The sequence below is a fragment of the Bufo gargarizans genome, chromosome 5, assembly GCF_014858855.1.
Source record: "Bufo gargarizans isolate SCDJY-AF-19 chromosome 5, ASM1485885v1, whole genome shotgun sequence".
NCBI lineage: Eukaryota > Metazoa > Chordata > Amphibia > Anura > Bufonidae > Bufo > Bufo gargarizans.
In genome coordinates this window covers 283644467-283671684 of record NC_058084.1, presented here as the reverse complement: position 1 = coordinate 283671684, position 27218 = coordinate 283644467, and the positions used below count along the sequence as shown (strand labels likewise).

General features: G+C 45.1%; 1 protein-coding gene across 1 annotated transcript in view; it reads left to right on the top strand.

Moving 5' to 3' along the window:
- Positions 1-443: 443 nt before the first annotated feature.
- UBE2QL1 (ubiquitin conjugating enzyme E2 Q family like 1) overlaps positions 444-27218 on the top strand; it is a 70680-nt gene continuing 43905 nt past the window's right edge. Inside the window, exon 1 of the mRNA XM_044294907.1 lies at positions 444-1760. Within this exon, the coding sequence (XP_044150842.1) occupies positions 939-1760 (822 nt within the window). The 5' untranslated portion in view covers positions 444-938. The remainder of the gene's footprint in view (positions 1761-27218) is intronic.

The window sequence follows — 27218 nt, the reverse complement described above, 5'->3', positions numbered from 1 at the left end:
GGTTTCCGGTTTGGCCAGATGATGAAGTAATCAGATCACAGATATCTGGCTGTCGGGAGCCCCCATAGGGGGATAAAACTGCAATGTGTTGTAAAAGCAGGGACTGTCATCACTAGCAGATGCCACATCACTCTGACTCATTGTGAGGGAAGTTTGGAAGGCTGTCTGCTCAGGACCTGTACCAGGAAGAACTGGGTCAGCAGGAGAAGAATATGGAAGCCGTAACCTGTTCAGTGCCGCACAATAAACGCAGCTCCATCCTCCCTCCTGCACACATCCCCCTCACATGATGCAGAGTAGCTGCAGACCCAGCGATTTAAGATGCAGCACAGGTAACTGAGCCCAGGGGGCGGGGCCCGTGTGACATCACGGGAGGGGCGGGGCACGCGGAGATTTAATTCTGAGGTAGCCAGTGGTGTGTACGGGCTGCCTGCTGCTTCCATGTGAGCTGCAGTGCTCCTTCCCCCTCCTCCACAGCTGCCCTCCCCCCTCTTTTGTGAGGGCTGCAGATAAGAGACAGAAGGGATAGGACTGGCAGGCGATCAGTACTATTTCACTGCACCACACGGAGGTGAGAAGAGGAGGAAGAGCGGGCAGACACGGAGCATGCACGGACGTGTGCTAGCACAAAGGATGCTTATGGCAATGACAGCACGTCTAGATCTGTAGGGGATTGAACAGACGGCATCTGAACGATCCTGGCAGGGGGAGCGATGCAAAGCACCAGCCCTGACAGACTGACTCCACTGACGGTGTAATTGTTCCCCTCCTCCCCAGTTAAGAGGATTATGTGTCACCTCTGATGGTGTGCTGGGTACTGCCATGCCAGCTGTGATCTGAGGGGCACCCGGTGATCGTGCAGAGAGAGGAATCTGAGGCACCGTCTCCTCGTTCAGTTATTGCCAGCCTCACATTGTACATAGGAGAGACCTTGGAAAATGGCCACACTGCTGCGGAAAATAGGACTGATACGTCTTCACGACAGAGATACTGAGGACCCCAAGCATCATCATCATCATCATCACCGCAGCCAGCAGGGATCACTGAAGAAGGGCAAGAACAGCAGCAACAAACAGCAAGGAGGCTCAGCAGGAGGGGGCAGCGGGGGCAGCAGCGGAGGGGGCAGCGGGGGGTGCTGCAGTAACACCACGGAGGGCATACTCACCCAGGCCGATATCAAGGGCAAAAAGAACGAGCAGTGCCATAAGGACAAGCACGGGACCGCCGGGGGCAAGGAGAAGAACAGTGCCAAAGAAACCAGCACCCCCACTATTACAAAGGAATCCAAACAGCAAGGTGGTGGCTGCAGTGCAGGTGGGGGCAACAAGCAAACCGGGGGCTCCTCACTGCAGCCCCTCCTGCCCCCCAACAGGCAGCACTGCACCCAGGTGAGGAGCAGGCGGCTGATGAAGGAACTCCAAGACATCCGCAAACTGAGCGACCACTTCATCTCGGTGGAGCTGGTGGATGACAGTCTCTTTGACTGGAATGTCAAGCTGCACCAGGTGGACAAGGACTCCACCCTGTGGCAGGACATGAAGGAGACCAACACAGAGTACATCTTGCTCAACCTTACCTTCCCGGACAACTTTCCTTTCTCCCCACCTTTCATGAGGGTGCTGAGCCCCAGGTTGGAGAATGGCTATGTGCTGGATGGTGGAGCTATATGCATGGAGCTTCTAACTCCCAGGGGATGGTCCAGTGCCTACACGGTTGAAGCAGTCATGAGACAGTTTGCAGCCAGCCTAGTTAAAGGGCAGGTAAGTTCTAGTTACCCATCTTCTAATTTCTGTGGTGGTGGTAGTCATGATCAACTGTGGCTTTCCTAAATGATCCACATTTGCTTATCCATATGTTTCATATTCTTTAAGGACAATGCTGATAGACATCACTAGGACTTTAGTATATGGTAACCTGAAGTACTCCAGCTGGTTTCACAAACCATTATTGGTCCCAACCTTCATAGAGGTTTCCAGTGGTTGAATTTTCATCCCTAATGCAGGTCATTGTGAAGCATCTATACAATATGGCAGCCTTTACAGGTGAAAAGCGAGCTTTTAAAGCCAATCCAACCTATTTGATGATGATCATCATCATCATCATCATCATCTTCCTTTATCATTGACTGTGGCCACACTGCAGGCAAAAGAAAAGGGGTAAAGGCAGGTGGGACCTCAGAGAAAAGAATTCTTGTTTCTTGGTGCTAATGTGATATTGGGCCCTGAGCATTGTTCTCCAATATTCGCTGAGCTTCAGAAGATTGTGATTAGTCAGTGACCATTTGCTGACCTCAGATTTTAATTTAATGTCTAGCCTTTGTCACTTATTTTCAGATCACATCTGCTTGTGAGGTTGAGGTTATAGTGCCCAAAGGGATATTTATGTAGAGGCACGTTTATCACTGGTGACATCAATGTGCAGGTTTAACCCATACTGGTTTCCATTCATTCCTGTTTATGTCATACATACAGTACATTTTATACAGCAGATATCATGTCCAGTTGTGATAATGAGAGAGGCCAGGCACTGGTAATCATAAAGTAGAAGCCTGTTGGGGCTATTAATAATGCATGTCTTCCTCATTATACTGCAAGTTTAGTACAAACAAGACTGGGAATATAAGGCTGGTGATGGGTGTCCTGGAATTGGTCCATTTTCATGGACTTTTGTTCATTGAACACATTAAGCCATGTGAAGGGTGGTGTTACAAAGGAGGCATTATAGAGGGAGAGCTCTCAACCATAATTGATGGTCACTGCGTTAAATCGAGTCGACGGTATAATGACTAACCCTCATTTTCTTCCTAATGTTTAGGAAATGGGAACAAATAGCCTATATGTAATCCTCCGAACCAAATATCTGTTACTAACCCTGAGCTTGAGCTGCAGAATACATTATGAACTGCAGCTTGCGTGTTTTTTTACATGCAGTACATTTTCTGGGGCGTTTTGTGGTCTAGACACCAGCATATTACATATCTGCAGATATTGCAGTAGGTAGTGGCCACATTGTCTTACCTGATGTCTTTGTTATGTGTATAGAAGACGTCATGAATGTTTGTGTCCTACCTCATTACTCCACCATCTGCTCTTCTATTACTGCATGTCCGTGTGCAGACTGCACCGCATTGCCCAGAATTGCCACCTCTAATGTGCATTTTGTACATAGGTGATATACTAGGATTTTGTTAGTTCTGCTGTTCGATTGGGAAAATAAATATGGGGCAGAGACGTTTATGTGGGGAGGGAAGTGCCTGTAGGTGAGCTGGGGATGTTGTGAATAGATTATATAAAAGAATAACTGGTTTATAGAAGATATACTGTCATATGTAGAATATTACCCAAAGCAGTCAACATAGTAAGGCAATGGGATCCCTGCACTGACTGAAACCATCTAAAATCACTGTACAGATAAATATATATGGGATAGTATCAGATATGTAATAATAGCCAGTGCATATTGGATATATTACATTCTTACAGACTCTGAAAGAAATCCAATGCCAACATCCCCAGGGTCCCCATGTGATAGAATGGTCCTCTATCTTCACCAGGGGCCCCTGTGGGTGATAATTCTGGAGGAATAATGGAAGCATAATAAAATGCTCTTTGAAATGAATGGCCATATATTGTCTTCACAGTTGGGGGCTTTTCATAGACGAGCTAAGGAAGGGGGTGATCCTTGATTGGTGGATGCCCATCGATTAACTTACTGAGGTATCTAGCTTTATATGAATCATATTAATACAGGGTTTAGCCTAAAGCTGTGTCCATACACTATGTCACATATACCAATATTTAGTGAGATGGGTCACTTATATTCATGTCTTTGCCTACAAGGCTGATGGCCAGTCCTACTGGATGGGTATTTTCCAGCCTCTATCAATAGCTCTCCAGGCATGATGTGATTCTTAGCTAATGGTCTCAAGGCCAGATTGTCTAAAGGCAGCCTTAGCCCTAATCGGTAGTATTGGCACAATCAGTTCTAGTGGTGGAACATTAGTCTGTAGGATACTTATATTCAAAGATATCTTACTGTGATTGGAATAGTTTCCACATGGGGATATTACTTTGACCACATCTATGTGAATTAATATTTGCATTGCTCTAAAAATGTGAGATTCTCTTTCAGTTCTCTGTCTGACCACATGGATAGCCTATCTGTAAGATCGGTCCTTTTTGCACATTGACAATAGCAGAACAGTTGCAAAAACAGCAATCTACTGGGCCTCCACCTTTCAGACTTTTATGGCAAATGATATATATATATATACAGTATATATACCATAAATCCAGGTAATCAGCTAGTTTTATTAAAGATCTGCTTATCTGGGTCTGCAATCAGGTGAAGGTCTAAGCTGAGCACCAACAATGTAGATCATCTTTACGGTTTTCAAACTTTGTTGAATTATTTACATCAGAAATGTATTATTTGGTGGAAAAACCTCAATAACCCCTGCTCTGGATCCGCAGAAGTTATGTAGAGGTGCAGGCCTCTACAGAACTTTGGCGCATCCACTGCCGGTCTAAATCTATGCCAGCTTAGAATATTTTCTATGCGTAAAACAGGCATATAAAATTATAAATGAGACGAGCCTGGCGGCCTGCCCACGTACATTTTATTTATTTTTTTTAGCCCTGGCATGAGCAGGGAAAACATAACCTTTTGCTCCACAAGCTGTGACAGATATATGCCAGAAACTGACCCCCAATATATATACTTACTGCTCATCTTCACCTCCAGGCACCACCACACACAATGGAGGGTCATTTACTAACTGATAGGTTATTTGTGCCACAATCTGCGACTTTTCCCCACTCATGCCAGGTCTAAAAAAGGGGGTGTTGTGTGGGCATTATCATTTTCTTCGCCTGTGCTTCCTTGATGGCGTAGATTTAGAGCGGCGGTGGATGTGACAAAGTTAGAGGTCTTAATAAATGACCCCCAATGTCCTTATGCTGGCCAGTGTCAGGAAATTTGTACCAGATCCTAGTGGTAGTTTTGCTCCTGTCCACGGACCTGCCATTGGAGACAATGCCTTCCTCCAGCAATTCCATTTCTGACCTGCAATGGCCAATGGGTGCAAGTATTTCAGGGCAATAGCTCTGTTAACCAGCAAAGTTGTGCGGCCATTGACTACTTTGTGTGGGAGAGGTTGCAGCTGAAGTATGGGGCATCTGCTTATTGCATAAAGTAACAAATATACACATGCACACCTTCTTTATCCCTCACTCCGGCACTGCTGGCTCCATTGTGCCCCTCTGGTCACTGTTTGCAGAATTTATATACCATACCAGTATGTAACTGCCGCAGCCAATCATTGACTGCAGCAGTGATGCCAGTATATGCTGTACATTGTTGCTGCAGAGAGTGGCACTGGAGCATATAGAGAAGTGAGTTTGTATATAGTATATTTGTTATTTTGCTCCATAATCAACTGTCACTCTTTTATAAACTTGAAAATCTACAGGTTTATTATTATAAAGAAATTCTAGTAATTGCTTGAATTAACCTTTCATAATATGTAAAAAAAAAAAAAGCAATACTAAAAAGAAGGAAAAAATGGAAGGCTCAACACCTCGGTGGGTAGATAGCAGTGGGTGCACTAATCTCTGGGTCACCTACCTAGTATAACAAGTCATAGAATGAGAAAGAAAGGTGAATAGGCACAACCACTTTCTGGAGTGTATACTAACAATTTAATTCCGCACACAGGCAATACAACATTGATATTAAAATCTGCTATATGTGGTATTCAATAAAACAACATTCAATAAATTCAATAAAATAGTATACAGCAAATAACACAGCAAGCAAATCGATACGGTGGCAAAAAATGTCCCAATTATGCAGCAGAAGTGTCCAAAATAGCAGCAGTATATATCGGATTGACAATACAAGTGTCCAGTATATAAAATGAGGAAAATGCCCAATATATTTGCTAGTAGATGCGTCACACTTGATCCATGAGTCACATTTAAAGAAAATCCAGAATGCTCTCACTTATATATGTATAAAGTTCTGGTGCCCAATACAACACCAAATTGCTTACCACTCCTTCTCTCTGGTGTGTGGGTGATTATGGCATAAACTGCAGGGACGCTGGAGACACGTGTAGCAAGTAAATCGCTAGTGGGTGTGCCTTTAGTGACGTCTAGGTCAGGTGTCTGGTCAGGTGATCCGTAGGTCCTATGCCGATATAGGCAAACGCTCTGTATTACCACAGGTCCTATGTGATGACAGTATATGGTCTCTTCCTTCTTTCAAAATACTTTCTGTGCGCACATTTGTTCTTATTTAGTCCGGTACCGGTTGTATAGGATAGAGACGCCGCAGTTAGCTGGGGACTAGACGCGCTTCGAGGCTACTTGCCTCTTCCTCAGTAGTTCCAGGACTGCGGTCTTCTAGTCCTTTATATAGGGCGTCTTTAATTAGGAGTTGGAAAGGAAAACATGGATCCACATCCATGTATGTTAAGAATGGGTTTGGATTAAAAAATCCAATATACATGATTATAGGGGCTATCCCAAATACACTGACATTTTGCAATACCATATATAGTAAACTTGCATATATAATATAAAATACATATAAAAATTGTGTATATAATCACAATAATCTAAAATCCCAATAAAAATTTCAATATATCTTTAAAAAAAAAATATATATATATATCTCTATCTGTCAATCCTTATTGCGGTTTTGTTGCGTTTTCTCTTCAATTTGATCCTCATTCCTTGATGGTGGAATAATGGATGAAATGACTGTTGATTGGATCACAATGTTGTATTTTTATAAGTAGAATATGAGCATAGATAGATAAATAGATAGGAAAGGATTTGTAACCTTTTAATAACCATGTAATAGAGACAGAATTTTGAGGTCTTCATTTATTTAAATTAACCCCATTTCATTGTTGGCAGTAACTATTGTCTTTCCATTTCCAGCAATTATCTATTACATGTTGGCACTGGTCCTGGTTCTCCGTTACACTCACTGGAGCATATTACCCCAATTTCTTGTTCTGTCTGAGATCGGGTTCTGCATCCGATCTTCACCAGAGTTACCTTTCATAATTGCTATCATTTGCACAATGGTTGTGATAAAATAGCATTTCCACATGAAGTAATACTTCATTGTCAGCATACTAAAACCTGAAAAAATGTGAATAGGGCTTTATTATCTATTTCTCTATGTAAATCGTTTATGCCAGTATTAAAGATTTTCATGGTTCTGTGTTAAGGTCCCTTTATACGGGACGATGTACAAGCAGATTGTCGAGAAGGAAGCGTTACTTCCCGACAAACTGCTGATCGCTAGCGGAGAAGACCTGTGCATTTACATGCAGCGATCTCCTCCAGAGTATGAGGAGGAGCGATCGCGTATGCCATTGCTCTTCCCCGTACAGACAGGTAATTTCCCAGCATGATTTGCCACCGGGAAAACAAGGATTCTTTGTGCTACACAAACGATCCAATTACCTGATGAACGAGCGTTTCGCCAGATCAACGAAGGATACTATGAACGCTCCTTAGCGATGATCTGCTCAATTCTCAGCCTGTGCAAAGGGCCCATTAGTGTATTATTGTTTTAGCAGAAATAGAAATGAATAATTTTCAAGAAAATAGTAGTTGGAAATGACACTAAAATATTGTTGTATACAGCTGTGCGATCCCTTTCAAGTGGCGGCCTATCTTCAGGGGTTCGGCATCTTGCACTCCCGCTGATCAGCTGTTCTTCGGAGCTTGTTACTTCAGTGCTACTCGCATTGAAGTGAATGCATAACGGACAGAGCTCTGTATTTCCGGCGCCAAGTTCCAGCACCAGAGCTGTTGCAGAACAGCTGATTGGCGGAGGTGCAGCGTGTCAGACCCATCACAGTCAGATAGTGATGGTCTGTCCACATGCAAGGATTGGAAAACTCTTTTAAGTGTGGTTTCACAAACAGCATTTTTTTTCCTTAAATGGTTGTCAGTTTTCCATTACTGATTACCTATCCTCAGGAAAGGTCATCAATGTCAGATCATCAGGGGGTCCAACTCCCAGCACCAGTCTTTTTCTGTATATCACATGCATTTCTTTTTTTTATCAGATTTTTTTCTTCAAAAAAACAAGTATGAATGGCATTTTTTTTTCAAGTGGATGAATAAACTGCCTTTGCTTCAACATGCTGCCTTTTTTTTTTTCTTAAAGCTATGGAAAGAAAAAATATCCCCAAATTGGTGGTGTAACTCCCATACAGGCAGACCACACAGCTGCTATAGAGCCAGTGGGGAAGGTCCTGTACGATCTAGCAAAGGAACTGCACGAAGAATGATGTAGTTCCTAGGTTTGAAAGGTGTATCTGCCAGGACCTGTGATGACATCATCACAGGTCCTTCAACCCCTAACAGCAAGGACAATGTGCTCTGCATTGATCCATTTAGACTGGAATGGAGTGGTAAGAGGAGGCATAAATTACACCTCGTACACTCTTGTATGTGTGTGTGTGTGTGTATGTGTAAATATATATATATATATTAAATAGAGCAGTGTACTGAGAGCTGTAATTTATACCTCACACCTCACATGTCAATACACTGCTATATATACACCTGTACACACTGCATCTGTTATGTCTCATTTGTGTGACAGTGCTGTTCTGTAATCCCAGCCTGGCCCTGATGGCATATGGTATAACACGCAGCAGCAAGCACAGTTCATGGAGCAAACAGAGTGGCCTGTATTGTGTATTGGGATGTGCTATAAATGGGGCATGGGGGCCCAATTTAGATTCTTGCTATGGGGCCAAGTGATTTCTATGTACACCCATGCCTCAAATTGAAAAAACAAACAAACACAAAAGTATGGAAAACGCCATAAAAAGTGTGAACCCAGCCTTAGGCCTCTTTCACACAAGCGATACGGATTGTGTCAGGATCTGTTCTGGAAATACTGGTCATGCATCGCACCCAGACCGAAAGCTCACTCATGTAAAAGAGGCCTTAGGGTACTTTCACACTAGCGTTAAAAGTTTTCCGGTATTGAGTTCCGTCACAGGGGCTCAATACCGGGGAAAAAAACTCTTCAATTTTATCCAAATGCATTCTGAATGGAAAGCATTCCGTTCAGTATGCCAGTATGCATCAGGATGTCTTCAGTTTAGTCCCACTTACGGTATTTGGCCAGAGTAAATACCGCAGCAAGGGGTTACCCATCTCACCATTTCTAAGGAGAGACGAGACTAAGCGCTGACCACCAGGTGGACAAAAACAATAGAGCTTTCTGTGCTACTCTGTTCAGGGCCGGTGCAAGGATTTTTGCCGCCCTAGGCAAAGATCCATTTTGCCACCCCTCATGTCACTCACTCACTGACAGACAGACACACACTCACTGACAGACAGACACACACTCACTGACAGACAGACAGACACACACTCACTGACAGACAGACAGACACACACTCACTGACAGACAGACAGACACACACTCACTGACAGACAGACACACTCACTCACTGACAGACAGACACACTCACTCACTGACAGACAGACACACTCACTCACTGACAGACAGACACACTCACTCACTGACAGACAGACACACTCACTCACTGACAGACAGACACACTCACTCACTGACAGACAGACACACTCACTGACAGACAGACACACTCACTCACTGACTGACAGACACACTCACTCACTGACTGACAGACACACTCACTCACTGACTGACAGACACACTCACTCACTGACAGACAGACACACTCACTCACTGACAGACAGACACACTCACTCACTGACAGACAGACACACTCACTCACTGACAGACAGACACACACACTCACTGACAGACAGACACACACACTCACTGACTGACACACACACACACACACACTCACTGACTGACACACACACTCACTGACTGACAGACACACACACGGACACTCACTGACAGACACACACACGGACACTCACTGACAGACACACACACGGACACTCACTGACAGACACACACACACGGACACTCACTGACAGACACACACACACGGACACTCACTGACAGACACACACACACGGACACTCACTGACAGACACACACACGGACACTCACTGACAGACACGGACACTCACTGACAGACACACACACGGACACTCACTAACACTCACCTCCCTGGGGTCCAGTGTGGTGCAGCTCCTCAGTACTCTAGTGGGCCGTTTAGTATGCCGGGGCCGGAATAACGTCATATTCTGGCATCACAGAGGGCGCACGAGGGAGGAGTGGGGAGCTGCTAGAACAGCCTCCCTTGCCGCCCGCCTCCTCTCCTCCGGTAATTTACTGGCAGAGCAGGCATCTGCCATCAGGGTAAGCAGATGTCTGCTCTGCCATATTTAAGAAGGACCTCCACCTCCTAGCCCTCCTGTAGCGGCGTTGGGGGTGGCTCAAGAGCCACTCGCCCTGTGCCCAGGGCTGCAGCCCCAGTCAGAAGGAGCCCACAGGGCGCCCCCAGCAGGCCGGCGCCCTAGGCGAACGCCTAGTTCGCCTATATGGTTGCGTCGGCCCTGACTCTGTTTCAGTAGCTCCCATGCACAGCAATGGGAGCTACTGAAATGGTGGAGTGCTAGCCCGCTCTACTGTTTCTGGGCCGCCTGGTGGTCAGGGCTTAGTCCCATCTCGCCTTAGTAACTGTGAGATGGGACAACCTCTTTAAAGATGCAGCCAGAAAAGTAGACATTTGACTAAAGCCTCTTTCACACGACCGTTTTATTTTTTTTTCCGTTTACAGGCCGTTTTTTTGCATTCCATATACGGTCCGTATACGGAACCATTCATTTCAATGGTTCCGCAAAAAAAGCTGAATGTACAGTCGTGGCCAAAAGTTTTGAGAACTCTTTAGTTTTCACAAAGTTTGCTGCTAAACTGTTTTTAGATCTTCTTTTTCAGGACCTCTGCAATTCGACTGGGCATGCTCTCAATCAACTTCTGGGCCAATTCCTGACTGATAGCAACCCATTCTTTCATAATCACTTCTTGGAGTTTGTCAGAATTAGTGGGTTTTTGTTTGTCCACCCGCCTCTTGAGGATTGACCACAAGTTCTCAATGGGATTAAGATCTGGGGAGTTTCCAGGCCATGGACCCAAAATGTCAATGTTTTGGCCCCCGAGCCACTTAGTTATCACTTTTGCCTTATGGCACAGTTCTCCATCGTGCTGGAAAATGCATTGTTCTTCACCAAACTGTTGTTGGATTGTTGGAAGAAGTTGCTGTTGGAGGGTGTTTTGGTACCATTCTTCATTCATGGCTGTGTTTTGGGGCAAAATTGTGAGTGAGCCCACTCCCTTGGATGAGAAGCAACCCCACACATGAATGGTCTTAGGATGCTTTACTGTTGGCATATGACACAGGACTGATGTTAGCGCTCGCCTTTTCTTCTCCGGACAAGCCTTTTTCCTGATGCCCCAAACAATCGGAAAGAGGCTTCATCGGAGAAGATCTGCAGAAGATCAATCTGTCCCTGATGTTTTTTTTGGAGAGAAGTGGCTTCTTTGCTGCCCTTCTTGACACCAGGCCATCTTCCAAAAGTCTTTGCCTCACTGTGCGTGCAGATCAGGGCCGGCGCTACCATAGAGGCAAGGGGGGCAATTGCCCCCGTGCCCCCAACTCCTTAGGGGCCCCCCGCGCCGGCCCGGCCGCAACTACTAATTGAATAATTCTATTGTCAATTTGTGTGCCTGTGTCTGGAGAGACGCCGCGCCGCCGCTGCAGTAATGTAATTAATAAATTAAAACTAACTGGGCTGGTCCTCAGTCTGGAGTCAAGTGGAGGGGCCTGCGCTGCCGCTGCTTGTCTCTTTAAGAGATTTGAGACTGGAGCAGCGGCATGCACGGCACAGGCAGGCACGTCTGGCTGACGTACGTTGCCACAGGCTCCGCCCCCCGCCCTGGATTGAACTTAAGGAGGCATTGAGGCAAGGAGCAAGCAGCAATTAAGCAAGCAAGCGCCATTGGCAGCCAGCCACAGCCCAGAGCCCAGTCTGATTCTGCCAGCAGCGCCAGGGAAGGCCCGCCACCCACAGACAGAAGGCAGTCAGCCCACAGCCAAGTTCCAAACTTCCACTGACTGTCTGGTAGGTTCATAATTCATTGGTTATATTGTTTTGTTGTTAATTAAACTGGATCGGATCCATGATCCATCCATCCATTCATTCCCAGTGTTCCCACTCACTGACTTACTTAGTCCGGCACCATCTCACCCGTCCGGGCCGTCCCAGTGCACTACTAGCCGGCCCTGGTTCTGTTTGTGTTTGGAGTCAGTTGGACTGGAGAAATGTGCATTTGGGGGGGGCAGTTACTGGTACTACCAGTAACTGCCCCCCGCCCCCCAAATGCACATTTCTCCAGTCCAACTGTCCAAACAGAACCAGGGCGGGCTAGTATACTGGCCCTGGGACGGGTGAGATGGTGCCTGGGATGGATCCGACCCAGTTTAATCAACCAACCTACCAGTAACTGGTTGGTTGATTAAACTGGATCGGGATCCACCCCAGGCACCATCTCACCCGTGCCAGTGTACTAGCCCGCCCTGGTTCTGTTTGGAGTCAGTTGGACTGGAGAAATGTGCATTTGGGGGGGAGGGAGGGGGCCAGTCAGCAAGTGTTATGTGAGGGGGGACCCTTATTGTTTTCCACCCTGGGCCCCATTTCACCTAGAACCAGCCCTGGTGCAGATGCGCTCACACCTGCCTGCTACCATTCCTGAGCAAGCTCTGCACTGGTGGCACTCTGATCCCGCAGCTGAATCCTCTTTAGGAGACTATCCTGGCGCTTGCTGGACTTTCTTGGACGCCCTAAAGCCTTCTTAACAAGAATTGAACCTCTTTCCTTGAAGTTCTTGTTGATCCTATAAATTGTTGATTTGAGGTGCAATCTTAGTAGCCACAATATCCTTGCCTGTGAAGCCATTTTTATGCAACGCAATGATGGCTGCACGCGTTTCTTTGCAGGTCGGATCACTCTTCATAACATTCTGGAGTATATGCAAATTGCTATTATAAAAACTTAAGCAGCAACTTTTCCAATTTCCAATATTTATGTAATTCTCAAAACCTTTTGGCCACGACTGTACTCTGTATGCATTCCGTTTCCGTATTTCCGTTCCGTTGAAAGGTAGAACATGTCCTATTATTGCCCGGAAATCACGTTCCGTGGCTCCATTCAAGTCAATGGGTCCACACAAAAAAAAACTAAAACATACGGAAATGCATCCGTATGTCTACCGTATCTGTGCCGTTTTTGCGGAACCATCTATTAAAAATGTTATGCCCAGCCCAATTTTTTCTATGTAATTACTGTACACTGTATATGCCATACAGAAAAACGTAACAGAAACGGAAACACAACGGAACAACAGATCCACGAAAAATGGACCACAAAACACTGAAAAAGCCATACGGTCGTGTGAAAGAGCCCTAATCCTTATGTGTAGTTACTGTGTGCAGACTCTATGGTTAGCTTGGACAGTTTTGCTCCTGATTTGCATCCATTACTTCAGCTTATGGAAGAGGAAGTAGCTATCTGCCATATCGGCTTTCATAGGGCTAATTTTACTGTCACCTGATCACACAGAAGTTCATACACTCTTTGTACTTGTTACTGCAGTAAATCACCAAAGACCCTTCCTTTCCTATTGCTCTTACTGTACAGAGACATGCCTTATTGATTTGTGCATATAGTGTGAACTATGATCTGGTATCAGTTACCAATTGAAGTTTATTTGTCTATGGTAGGTGCCAGGCCAAATTTAAAACTTCACTCTCATTAATTGCCTTTAAGGTACAAGTTTTTTTTTTTTTTTTTTACTTTTTTCTGTTGTGTTCAGTAACGGCATTAGTGAATATTATCTTGTTTCAATAGAATTCAGTATAAATAGCAGCTGTAATTTAATGAATTTGTGGTCTGATAGACCATAACAATCTACTAAGGCCTCTTTCACACTACCGTATTTCAGTGTTTTGCGGTCTGTTTTTCCGTATGGCATATACAGTATACAGTAAATACATAGAAAAAATTGGGCTGGGCATAACATTTTCAATAGATGGTTCCACAAAAACAGAACGAATACGGAAGACATACGGATGCATTTCCTTATGTGTTAATTTTTTTGCGGTCCCAGTGACTTGAATCGAGCCACAAACGTGATTTGCGGGCAATAAAAGGACATGTTCTATCTTTCAACGGAACAGAAATACAGAAACTGACTGAATGCATACAGAGTACATAACTTTATTTTTGCGTTACTATTGAAATTAATGGTTCCGTATACGGAACGCAAAAAACGGTAGTGTGAAAGAGGCCTAAAGGTAACCGTTTTAAACTTCACTGTAGCAGAGAAAAAAATGAACAAAATATTAATATTTAATTAAATAGTTTAGTGCTCTCATTAAGAGAAACAAAATAAGAGTATTGCAGGTTTGATACCTTTTAATGGCTAACAAAAATAGAAGTAATGATGTTACATAGCGAGCTTTCGAGACATCACCAGTCTCTTCATCAGGCGTACTACAAGAATATATGAAGAAACAGCAATATATATACAATAAGAACAGAGGCATGGGGGGAATGAATAGACATTTGAAAAAAAAAAAAAAAAACAGAACAGCATATTAAAGATCTTAAGAATGAGTCCTTAATTATCTTACAGATAAGGGGTGTGAAAGTTTTATGGTCTCTAAAATGATGTTCTCAGAGACCTGGTGCCCCGACTATGTCTCCAGAAGACTCCTTAGATCTTGTAGTGTGTCATAAATCCCGGGGACAAATTATTATTATTATTATTTATTATTTAAGCGCCATTCATTCCATAGCGCTGTACATATGATAAGCGGTGCACATACATAACAGACAATTGTACTAATCATAAACAAGATGAGTTACAAACTGGTACAGAAGGAGAGAGGGCCCTGCCCGTGAGGGCTTACAATCTACATGGTATGGGAGAAGGACACAGTAGGTGCGGGTTGAGTTGGTCATGGCGGTATAGAGGCAGCAGGGTCATTGGTTGTAGGCTTGTCTGAAGAGGTGGGTTTTCAGGTTTCTTTTGTAGGATTCCACTGTAGGTGAGAGTCTGATATGTTGGGGTAGCGAGTTCCAGAGTATGGAGGATGCACGGGAGAAATCTTGGAGTCGATTGTGGGAAGAGGCGATAAGAGGAGAGGAGAGAAGGAGGTCTTGTGAGGATCGGAGAGTGCGTGTGGGGATGTATCGGGAAAGTAGCTCAGAGATGTAGGGAGGGGACAGGTTATGGACGGCCTTGTATGTGTTTGTCAGTACTTTGAAGTGGATTCGTTGGGCAATGGGGAGCCAGTGAAGGGATTGGCAGAGGGGAGAGGCAGAGGAGTAATAAGGTGAGAGGTGGATTAGTCGGGCAGCGGAGTTGAGGATAGATTGGAGGGGTGCGAGGGTGCTAGATGGAAGGCCACAGAGGAGAATGTTGCAGTAGTCTAGGCGGGAGATAATGAGGGCATGTACGAGCATTTTCGCAGATTCAAAGTTAAGGAAAGCACGGATGCGGGAGATGTTTTTGAGTTGGAGGCGGCAGGTGGTGGAAAGGGCTTGGATGTGCGGTCGGAAGGAAAGGGCAGAATCTAAGGTCACTCCAAGACAGCGGGCTTTTTTGACTGGGGATAATTTGCAGCCATTGATCGTGATAGATAGGTCTGTTGGGGGGGGTTGAACAAGATGGGGGAAAGATTATGAATTCTGTCTTATCCATGTTAAGTTTAAGAAAGTGAGAGGTGAAGAAGGATGATATAGAAGATAGACATTGTGGGATTCTTGATAGTAAGGTGGTGATGTCTGGACCAGAAAGGTAGATTTGTGTGTCATCAGCATAGGAGTGATACTGAAAGCCATGGGACTCTATGAGCTGTCCACAGACTGATTAAGGTGTTCAGTCTGCCCATTATTCTCAGGGTGGTAGGCAGAAGAAAAAGACAATGAAATTTGAAATTTTTTACAGAAGGCCCTCCAGAATTTGGACACAAACTGCACACCCCTGTCAGAAACAATATTTTCTGGGATACCATTCAATCAAACAATTTCTTTAAAGAAAATAGACGCCAGGGTTTTGGCATTCGGAAGTATGGGAACAAACAACTTATCTGTTGGGGTGGATACCGGTGCCAGCTGTTGTTCAGACCTAATGCGAGCCGAGATATCCTGGGTTAGAGCTGCTATGAAGATTTTTGCTGGTAGGATGGATTCAGGTGGTACCTCAGTAGGTTGAAAAGCATGGAAGCTCCGAAATAATGCGTCCACCTTCACATTTTTACTTCTCGGCCTGAACGTAATAGAAAAATCAAAACGAGTAAAAAAAAACAGAGCCCATCTGGCTTGACGGGGATTCAACCTCTTAGCAGACTCGAGAAGCATAAGGTTTTTATGGTCAGTGACAACAGTTACACAATGCCTCCACTCCTCAAATGGCCATTTAATGGCCAGCATCTCCCTATTCCCTATGTCGTAGTTTCTCTCCGTGGGAGAGAATTTCCTGGAGAAGAAGGCACATGGTCTCAGGTTAGTGAGGCTAGCAGGACCTTGTGAAAGGACTGCTTCTGCGCCGTCCTCGAATGCATCCACCTCCACAATAAAAGGTCTCTCCTGATCAGACTGGATCAGAATGGGAGCACTACTGAATGCCTTTTTTAATTTTTCAAATGAATAAATGGCCTCAATAGACCAATTCTCCAAATCCGCCCCTTTCTTAGTAAGGTCGGTCAACGGTTTAGCAATTACGGAAAAATTCATAATAAATTTACAATAATAATTGGTGAAACCTAAGAATCGTTGTAGCGCCTTTAAGGGTAAAGGTCTTACCCATTCCTTAATTGCTAGCACCTTACCAGGATCCATCTTGAAGGCGTGAGGAGTCAGAACATGCCCTAGAAACAGAATCTCCTGTACACCAAAGACACATTTCTCTTGCTTAGCGGATAGCTGATTCTCCCTCAACACCTCTAATACTTGTTTAACATGAGACACATGGGATTCGAAGTCAGGAGAGAATATCAAAATGTCGTCAAGATAGACAATAACAAATTTACCTAAGAACTCCCTAAGAATGTCGTTCATGAAGCTTTGGAACACAGCTGGGGCATTGCTGAGTCCAAAAGGCATCACCTGATATTCAAAGTGTCCTACCGGAGTATTGAACGCTGTCTTCCATTCGTCTCCCTCCTTGATTCGGATTAGATTGTATGCCCCTTTCAGGTCAATCTTGGAAAACCATGTTTCCCCCAGAACCTGGTTAAATAAATCCAGAATCAATGGGAGGGAGTATCTATTCTGGACAGTGATTTTATTTAATCTCCGGTAATCGATACATGGCCTAAGACCACCAATTTTTTTCTTAACAAAGAAAAACCCCGCCTCCATATGAGAGACAGAAGGTCTGATATGCCCTTTACTAAGGCTCTCCTTAATATAATCTTCCATGGCCTTGCGTTCGGGCTTACAAAGATTATAAATTTGCCCCTTAGGAAACGTGGCCCCCTCTACTAGCTCTATAGTACAATCATAAGGTCTATGGGGGGGTAGAACCTCCAGGGTTGGTGATGAGAATACATCAGAATACTCCCTAACAACAGTGGGTAAAGTATCTGACTTTACTGAGACCCAAGCCTGTACCACAGACAAGCATGAGTCACACTTAGGCCCCCATCTCACCAACTCCCCATTGGACCAATCTATAGTGGGGTTATGTAGTCGGAGCCAAGGCAACCCTAATACCACCTCAGCCGGTAGGTTCTCCAGGACAAAAAGGGAACCTCTCTCTGAGTGACACACACCCACGGTTAGAGAAATCTCTGAGGTACATGAGCTCACCTTACCACCAATAAGAGGAGTAGCATCAATAGCCATGACATAGATAAGAGTTGGTAAAGCAAACATTGGAATACCCAATCTTACAGCATACTCAGAGTCAATAAAGCTGGCCGCTGAGCCAGAATCGATTAAGGCCTTACCCGGCCATTTATCTACTCCCAGAGAAATCATAATGGGTACCAAAAGCTTATATTTAGAAAAATCTGGGTGTACCTGGTCTTTAGGTTGCCTTGCCTTAGGAGACTTGACAGAGAGGACCTTCTTAGGACACTGGTTGATCCAATGGTCAGGATCTCCACCATAAAAGCATTCTCCACGTCTGCGGCGAAGATTCTCTCGGGTCATGCCAACCTGCATGGGTTCCTCGGTGGAGACCTCAGCATTGTCTCTGGGATAGGCCTCTGGCTGGACCACCATCTGGGAAGAAAACTGTTGTTCCTGTCGTCTCTCTCTAACCCGTCGGTCAAGTCGGACAACAAGGTCATCTCCTCTAAGGTCTCTGGAGGTTGATAACTGATCAGCAGATCCTTTAAATTATCAGACAGACCTGACCTGAACTGACTCTTCAGGTGTCACTGCTGAGGATGGGGGAAATCCTCAGCCGTGTGGTGAGGGAAGATGTCCAGTCGCTACTCACCAGGAACACAGAATTAGGGAGCAGGTCACCTCCTGTTGCGTCCCTAACGCTGACCCTGTCTCTTACCTGCATGGGCCGACCTTGATGGTAGGAGGACCCATGCGCATTAACCTCGGAGCCCTGAATTACCCTCCGTCCGGTCCCTGGGCTAAGGAGCAGGGTAAGACAACCCACACCTCCGAGGAGCAGGAGTCTCACTGGCCAAGCAGCATGAAGATGGGGGTACATAAACAGGACTACAGATAAGACAGGTGAACCCTAACAGTTCCACACAAACCTGTCTCAGCCTTGCTGACTGTAACCCGTGCAAACGCTGTCCACACAGACAAAGGTAAACGGCAAACACATGAAGACACACAGGGACCAGGACATCCGTAGCTGCACAAAACGCAAAGACACAGGACATCAAAAACAAATCACGCAATAATAACTTATGACCGGAAGGGTGGCCCTTACAAGGAGATAGAAATCACAGGAGGCTGCTACAGCAAAGCATGACTGAAGCAACCTACTGAGCCATGCCAAAAACAGAAGCTATATAGGCCTAAGTGGCCACACCCACCGGTCAGACACACCCAGTGACATTACACACACTGGGAAGAGAGTTAACCCTTCCAGCACCTCAGGAAAGGGAAAACACCAACTAAAAGGAACCGTGTCCAAACACAACAAACACACTGTGGTTGTTGCCGCAGGCAACGACATGGGTGGCAACCGTGTCCTGGGAGTCAGCCCAAAGGCCGGGACACTGCCACCACATGTACACAACACCAAACGTTGCCACGGGCAACCACAGTGCAGGAAAGGAGTCAGTGCACACCACACAATACACAGAGTGCACACAGACAAACAACGGTGCATACATACACACACACAGACTCCAAAGGGACTGCACACACACCTGTTGTCCGCGGCAACCGCACCTGAGACAAGTAACATCATGCCTCAAGCTGCAGTTGAAACAACAACCCAAACCGCGGGCAACAGTATGCGGCTCCCAAGGAGTCACGGCCAAAACCGTGGCCGTGACATCAGGGCTGGTTCGTTCCACCCTGAGGGGACACACCACCTTCTGAATTGGGTGCAATAATCCTCCGCAGGTAGATTGCCCTGAACCAGTGCCTTTAGATCCGTCTCGGCTACTAGAGCCCTTTCTGGTTCATCATAGAGGGTACCCAGGGCCTGAAAGAACCCCTCCACAGAAGATAAACAACTGGCGCCAGCAGGTAAAGAGAACACCCAGTCCTGGGGATCACCCTGTAGTCGGGAAATGATAATGCCCACGCGTTGACTCTCGGGGCCAGAGGACACGGGGCGGAAACGGAAGTAAAGTTTGCAACTCTCCTTAAAGGAGAGAAACTTCCTCCGGTCTCCAGAAAAGGGTTCTGGGAGCTTAATCTGGGGCTCAAAATGCGGAGTGGAGGCCTGAGGAGTGGAAGAACCTTGCCCTAACTCAAAAGAACAATGTTTTTCCCCTAACTCATGCACCATCTGCGTCAGATTAGAGACATGGTCAGTCAGGGTCACCAGAGGATTCATAATACAGTGGTTATTGGGCCTGTTAATCTGTAACGGTTGCGTACACACACACACACACAGGGGGGAGGGAAGTGACCACTGCGCTCCACCCTTACCCCTGGCCCTGCCTACTTGCCTCGCGAGTCCTAATGACAGGGCACAACTGGACAGCAATCCCTAGCTTGAACTAAGTGCAGGGATGACAGACAGACAGACAGACAAACAACAGAACGTGAACAGACCGAGTCAATACCAGGAAAGCTACAAAGTACAAATGGGGCAAGCAGAGAATAGTCAGGAGAAGCCGGGGTCATAAATACCAGGAGAGTCGTGAAGTACCAAAGGAGTAAGCAGAGGATCGTCAGGAGGAGGCCGGGGTCAGAATACCAGGAAAGCAGCAAAGTACACAAGGAGCAGGCAGAGGATCGTCAAGAAACAGCAGGAGGTAAGTACGCCAGGAAATACAACATCACAGGTGGAACCTAAATTAACAGGCAACCTGTGGCCAGCAGGCTGCCTGTATTTATAGTGGGGAGTGAGGATCATGTGACGTGGCCAGCGTCACATGACCGACAGACCAACCAGTCGAGCACCAAGTGATCAGCTCGGCGCTCATGGCAGACTTAGGAGCAGGGAACCTCCCAGCTAGCAAAGCCGCTCTGGGAACGAGGTCAAGCACAGATCCTCGCTCCCGAAGCTAAGCAGCAGGTCTAAAGCTAATGGGAGACCGAGTGCACCTTCGGAACCCAGTTACATCCAGTCTCTTCAACAGTTCTGTGACTGTTGTGGGTTTCTTGACCATAACTTTGTCACCAAGGATTTTCCAGAGGTTTTCTATTCAGTTTAGATCAGGACTCTGGGCTGGCCATTTCGTTGTTTCAATGTTTTCAGTTTCAAGGAACTGCTTTACCGTTTTGCTGTGTGACAGGGGGCATTGTCCTGCATGAAAATTGCTGGCTGATTGAGTGATGACCGCAAGGAAGGAACCGTGTGTGGTTGAAGAAGGTTCTGACACACACTTGCATTCACTCTGCCATGTAGCTGTATGAGAGGTCCAACTCCTGCTTCAGAAAACATTCCCCAAACCATGACACTTCCTCCTCCACCTTTCACTGACTTCTTTACACACTTTGGGTTCAGTCTTTCCCCAGTTTGCCAACAAACATAATGTTTCCCATCAGACCCAAATAAATTAAACTTTCTTTCATCACTAAAATTAACTCTGGATCACTTCTCTGTCCACACAACGCTCCTCAGCAAAGGTGAGTCTAACCTTTTGATTCTTTCTGCTAATGAGAGGTTTGGTCACTGGAGAGTGGGCTTTCAGTCCAAATGCTCTTAAACGTCGAGATACTGTATGGCGAGACAGATCCTTACCCTGTTCAGTGCTGAACTGGCGAGCAATTCCAGCTGCAGTGTTGAAACGATTACCCATGGAGATTCTCCGCATTATCCTGTCCTCTCTTGCATTTGTCTTTCGAGGGTGACCAGCCTTCTTGGGGGAATTGAATGAGTTTGTGATGTTATAAAGATGCAATATTCTAGAAATCAAGACTTGGAACGACCAACTTCTCTTGCTATTGCTGATAGGGTCATCCCTTTGGCCTTCATCTGGACAACCTGCTGCCGGAGGATTTCAGTCACTTTGGAACGGCACACTATTTTGGCAAAATCAGTGAAATCTGGAAAGTTAGGCTGCCAGTTAAATGGGGTTTGTCAGATCATTAAGGAAATTAGCACCAGTTGCAGGTATCTGAAAGTTTTCTCTAATTTTGATCAGTGTTCTTTTTCAATTATCTAATTTACATTTTTAGGCCTCATGCAGACGAATGTTGTTTGTTTCCGTGTCTGTTCTGTTTTTTTTTTTGCGGATAGGATGCGGACCCATTCATTTCAATGGGTCCGCAAAAAAATGCGGACAGCACACAGTGTGCTGTCCGCATCAGTATGTCCGTTCCGTAGCCCCACAAAAAAAATAGAACATGTCCTATTCTTGTCCGTTTTAGGCATTGTTAAAATGGATCCACACAAAAAAAGACGGATGGCATACAGATGTCATCCGTTTAGTTTTTTTGTGGATCCACAATTTGCGGACCGCAAAACACATATGGTCGCGTGCATGTAGCCTTATTCTGTGCTTAAGAATAAATACAATTTATGAAATAATCTTAAAATACTGCTATTTTACTCATGTTAGGATATATTCACATAGGACTACACTATGACCTTGACATTTCGGAAATTGTGTGTTCTCTAATTTTGAGTTCCAGGAAAGGGAAGAAATAATGGCTTTGGCTTTAACAAATGAGATCAGCAGCAGCAGTACAGTATGGACAGAATCCAGTACATTTTTACACAGATGTAACACTGAGTAAAAAAAAAAAACTATTGGAGTCCACTCCAATATATACGGTCACCAAGATATGTTCAGTCAAGTTTGATCCACTTATTAATTTAAAGGGGTTATGCAAACCACCTCTCTTGGACAGATCTGCAAAGGGAAGCATACTTACCTGCTTCCCGGGGCAGGAACCCAGCATCTTCGCTCTTGGCCTCTGTTGCTCCGCTGGGCTCCCTGGATGTAAACTTCTTGTTTGATGACCTGCTCCCCTTGCATCATGACATTATACATTATGAAAATGTGTAGAAATCTGAGTCTCACATCCTTCTGTGATTCGCGTCCCCACCTATCCTTTGGTTGAACTTCATGGACGTTTGTCTTTTTTCAACCGTATTATCTATGTAACTATGACAAATGGTCTCTTGAATCAACGGGACTAGGTGACTGCTGCAGTCAGCCATTTTCTGTAGTGGTGTCAAACAGGACGTTTACATCCAGGGAATCCTGGAAGCGAAGATGCCTGAAGCGAAAACTGAAACTGTGCCCCCCCCCCATGCCAATTTCTTAACATAAACCCTTTGCCACAATGAAAGCGCTCATTGCCCATGGCCCTTCTGCTACCCCCTCTTGCCCCTTCATTGTGCTGCCTGAGGTGATCGCCTTACCTGGCCTCATAGGTGGTGCCACCCCTAGCGGTAGCCAGCAATGGGAAGCAGTATGCTTCTCTTCACAGGTCTGCACAGGAGGTGGGATTTGCCCCCCAAAAAACTAAGCTGCACAACCCCTTTAAGAAGTCCAGTGCAGTTAGTGCATGAAAATATGTCAGCCAGTACATTCATCAATTTTTGGGATGCAAATTATGTTGCTAGCTGGCTCCCGTAACAGCCTGTGATTGGCTGCTCCCCCTTCCCGCCAGATGTTTTCATCCACGTGAATTGGGAGATTCAGCGGCGGCCATGCCAGCATCAGAAGTGACGCGGGTGCCAAAGAGCAAGGTAAGTGCAGTCTTTGTGAGGGGCCAGGGCATATGGAGGGGGGGGGGGGATCATTATAGGTCTTGGATAACCCCTTTAAAAATGGATTCCTTCCCTGGATGGGATCATGTATAGTTCCATATAGCCACACACATGACAGCTATGTCACGTGATCTTACTTCATCTTCCCTTCCCCTGTGACTGTTTTCTGTTCTTTAAAATTGCAGATTCCATTTTAACCCCTTCCTGACATAATGATTTTCCATTTTTGCATCTTTGTTATTTCCAGAGCTATCACTTTTTTTTTTTTTTTTTTTTTTTTTTCCATTCACATAGCCGTATGATGGCTTGTTTTTTGCGGCTTGAGTTGTACTTCCTAAAGTCACCATTTAATTTAGCAAATGATGTGGTGGGAAGCTGGGAAAAAATGGAGTAGAATTGTAAAAAAAAAATGCAATTCCGCCACAGTTTTTGGGGTTTTATTTTTGTGGGGTTCACTATGCAGTAAAACTACCCATGTCCTTCATTCTTTGGGTCAGTACAATTATATGGTTTATCTTGTGTTTTACTACTGAAAATTTATTTTTTTCTTTTCATCACCATATTCTGACCCCCATAACTTTTTTAGGTATGTCTATGGAGCTCTTTTTTTGTTGGACGATCTATATTTAATATCGATACCATTTTGGGTTGTGTATGATTTTTGGAGCACTTTTTATTCAATTTTTTTGAGGATCTGAAGCGTTGAAGAAACATCAAATAGGCCATATTTTGTTTTTCCATTATGCCATTCACCGTATGGGATCACGTTTTTTTTAAATATTTTAATAGGATGGGTGTTTTCAGACCAAACGACTGGACCGATCGTAACCAAATTTGGCACACAGGTACATCAGGTGGCCGGGGAGGTTTTAGACCGGGTCTCTGCTCTCTAAGGCCCCTTTCACATGGGCGAGTTTTCCGCGCGGGTGCAATGCGTGAGGTCAAAGCATTGCACCCGCACTGAATCCTGACCCATTCATTTATATGGGGCCGTGCACATGAGCGGTGATTTTCACGCATCACTCATGCGTTGCGTGAAAATCGCAGCATGTAATATATTGTGTGTTTATCACGCTACGCAGGCCCCATAGAAGTGAATGGGGCTGCATGAAAATCACAAGCATCCGCAAGCAAGTGCGGATGCGGTGCGACTTTCAACCACGGTTGCTAGGAGACGATCGGGATGGGGACCCGATCATTATTATTTTCCCTTATAACATGGTTATAAGGGAAAATAATAGCATTCTTAATACAGAATGCATAGTACAATAGCGCTGGAGGGGTTAAAAAATAAATCAAATTTAACTCACCTTAATCCACTTGCTTGCGCAGCCCGGCTTCTCTTCTGTCTTCTTTTTTTGCTGTGTGCAGGAAAAGGACCTGTGGTGACGTCATTCTGGTCATCACATGGTCCATCATATGATCTTTTACCATGGTGATGGATCATGTGACGGACCATGTGATGACCGGAGTGACGTCACCACAGGTCCTTTTCCTGCAAACAGCAAAAAAGAAGACAGAAAAGAAGCCGGGCTGCGCGAGCAAGTGGATTAAGGTGAGTTAAATAAAATAAAAATAAATTAACCCCTCCAGCGCTATTGTACTATGCATTCTGTATTTAGAATGCTATTATTTTCCTTTATAACCATGTTATAAGGGAAAATAATACAATCTATCCAGCACCTAACCCAAACCCGAACTTCTGTGAAGAAGTTCAGGTTTGGGTACCAAACATGCCGATTTTTCTCAAGCGAGTGCAAAACGCATTACAATGTTTTGCACTCGCACGGAAAAAATCGTGCATTTTCCCTCTACGCACCCGCCTCTTATCCGGGCAAAAAACATGACGCCTGTGTGAAAGAGGCCTAAGACGTACCATTCCTGAGATATTCCCAAAAAATTACCTGCATTATTCAATAGAAGCCTGCAAGTCTTTCACTCATATCCCAACTGCCATATACACGGTCACATGTCCCTTATCAGCCAATAGAAGCTCACAGGCCCTTAGTCTCCACATACACAGAGTTTTACTCCAGGTTTCCATAACATCCCAGCCATTTTTCTTAACTTCTGTAGGTCAGCTTTAGGCTAGGGCTACACAATGACAATAAGTCGCACAACACATAGGGCACAACATGCATGCATCCTGTCGCAGCATGTTGCATGTCGCAGTGACACCATAGCCTATAATTATAAAGATTGTTGCCCGACATTGGTATGACAAAATGTTGCGTGACATGTTGTCATGTAGCCCTAGCCTTTAAGGGGCAGGGCGCTGTGGAGGTCACTGTTAAGAGGGCACAGGCCACTATTAAAGGGGCAGCTGCTGTGGAGGTCACTGTTAAGTCAACAGGGTACTGTGAGGTCACTGTTAAGAGAGCAGGGTACTGTGGAGGTCACTGTTGAGGGGAACGGGGTACTATGGCAGTCACTGTTAAAGGGACGGGTGCTGTGGAGGTCTCTGTTAAGGGGCAGGGAACAGTGGAGATCACAGATAAGGGGACGGTCCCCTATGGAGGTCAGTGTTAAGGGGCGGGGTGCTTTACAGGTCATTGTTAGGGGGGCGGACCCCTGAGGAGGTCAAGGGAGAGGGGTGCTGTGAAACTCACTGTTAAAGGGGCAGGCTGCTGTGAAGGTCAAAGTTAAGGGGATGGGCTGCTGTGGAGGTCCCATTTTAAGGAGGCGGGGCACTGTGGGGGGGGTCAGTGTTAAGGGATGAGGGGCTGTGGAGTTTACTGTTAAGGGGGCGGGGTACTGTAGAGGTCACTGTTATGGGGGATACTGTTGATATCTTTTAACGACACACAGAAACATTAAATGAAATAAACCCGTGCAAAGCCGGGTCCATCTGCTAGTATATATACAAAGAGCAAAAAGACGGCAGCTCAAAATAAGTATGAAATCCAAAACTAACACAGAGCTGCAAGCCTATAGGTTCCAACCCTGACCCAAAGTACAAAAAAATAAAGATCAGGCAGCAACTTTTTTCATGTGAATTTGCCGCCTGATCTTTAATATATATATATATATATATATATATATATATATATATATAAAATGGCAGCACCGTCACATATGGAAAAATGGATGAAGGGTGCAAAAGCCCAATATGGATATAAGCCAATCCAGTTGAATGCAAAATGTAAAAAACGGGCAGCACTCCAGCGGATAAAATTAAAAAATAACTTTATTTACCCATAAGGCAGATGTGACGTTTCGGCTCTACACAGGAGCCTTCCTCAAGCTTGAGGAAGGCTCCTGTGTAGAGCCGAAACGTCGCATCTGCCTTATGGGTAAATAAAGTTATTTTTTTATTTTATCCGCTGGAGTGCTGCCTGTTTTTTACATTATATATATATATATATATATATATATATATATATATATATATATATATATATATATATATATATATAAATATATACGCTCACCTAAAGAATTATTAGGAACACCTGTTCTATTTCTCATTAATGCGATTATCTAGTCAACCAATCACATGGCAGTTGCTTCAATGCATGTAGGGTTGTGGTCCTGGTCAAGACAATCTCCTGAACTCCAAACTGAATGTCAGAATGGGAAAGAAAGGTGATTTAAGCAATTTTGAGCGTGGCATGGTTGTTGGTGCCAGACGGTCCGGTCTGAGTATTTCACAATCTGCTCAGTTACTGGGATTTGCACGCATAACCATTTCTAGGGTTTACAAAGAATGGTGTGAAAAAGGAAAAACATCCAGTATGCGGCAGTCCTGTGGGCAAAAATGCCTTGTTGATGCTAGAGGTCACAGGAGAATGGGCCGACTGATTCAAGCTGATAGAAGAGCAACGTTGACTGAAATAACCACT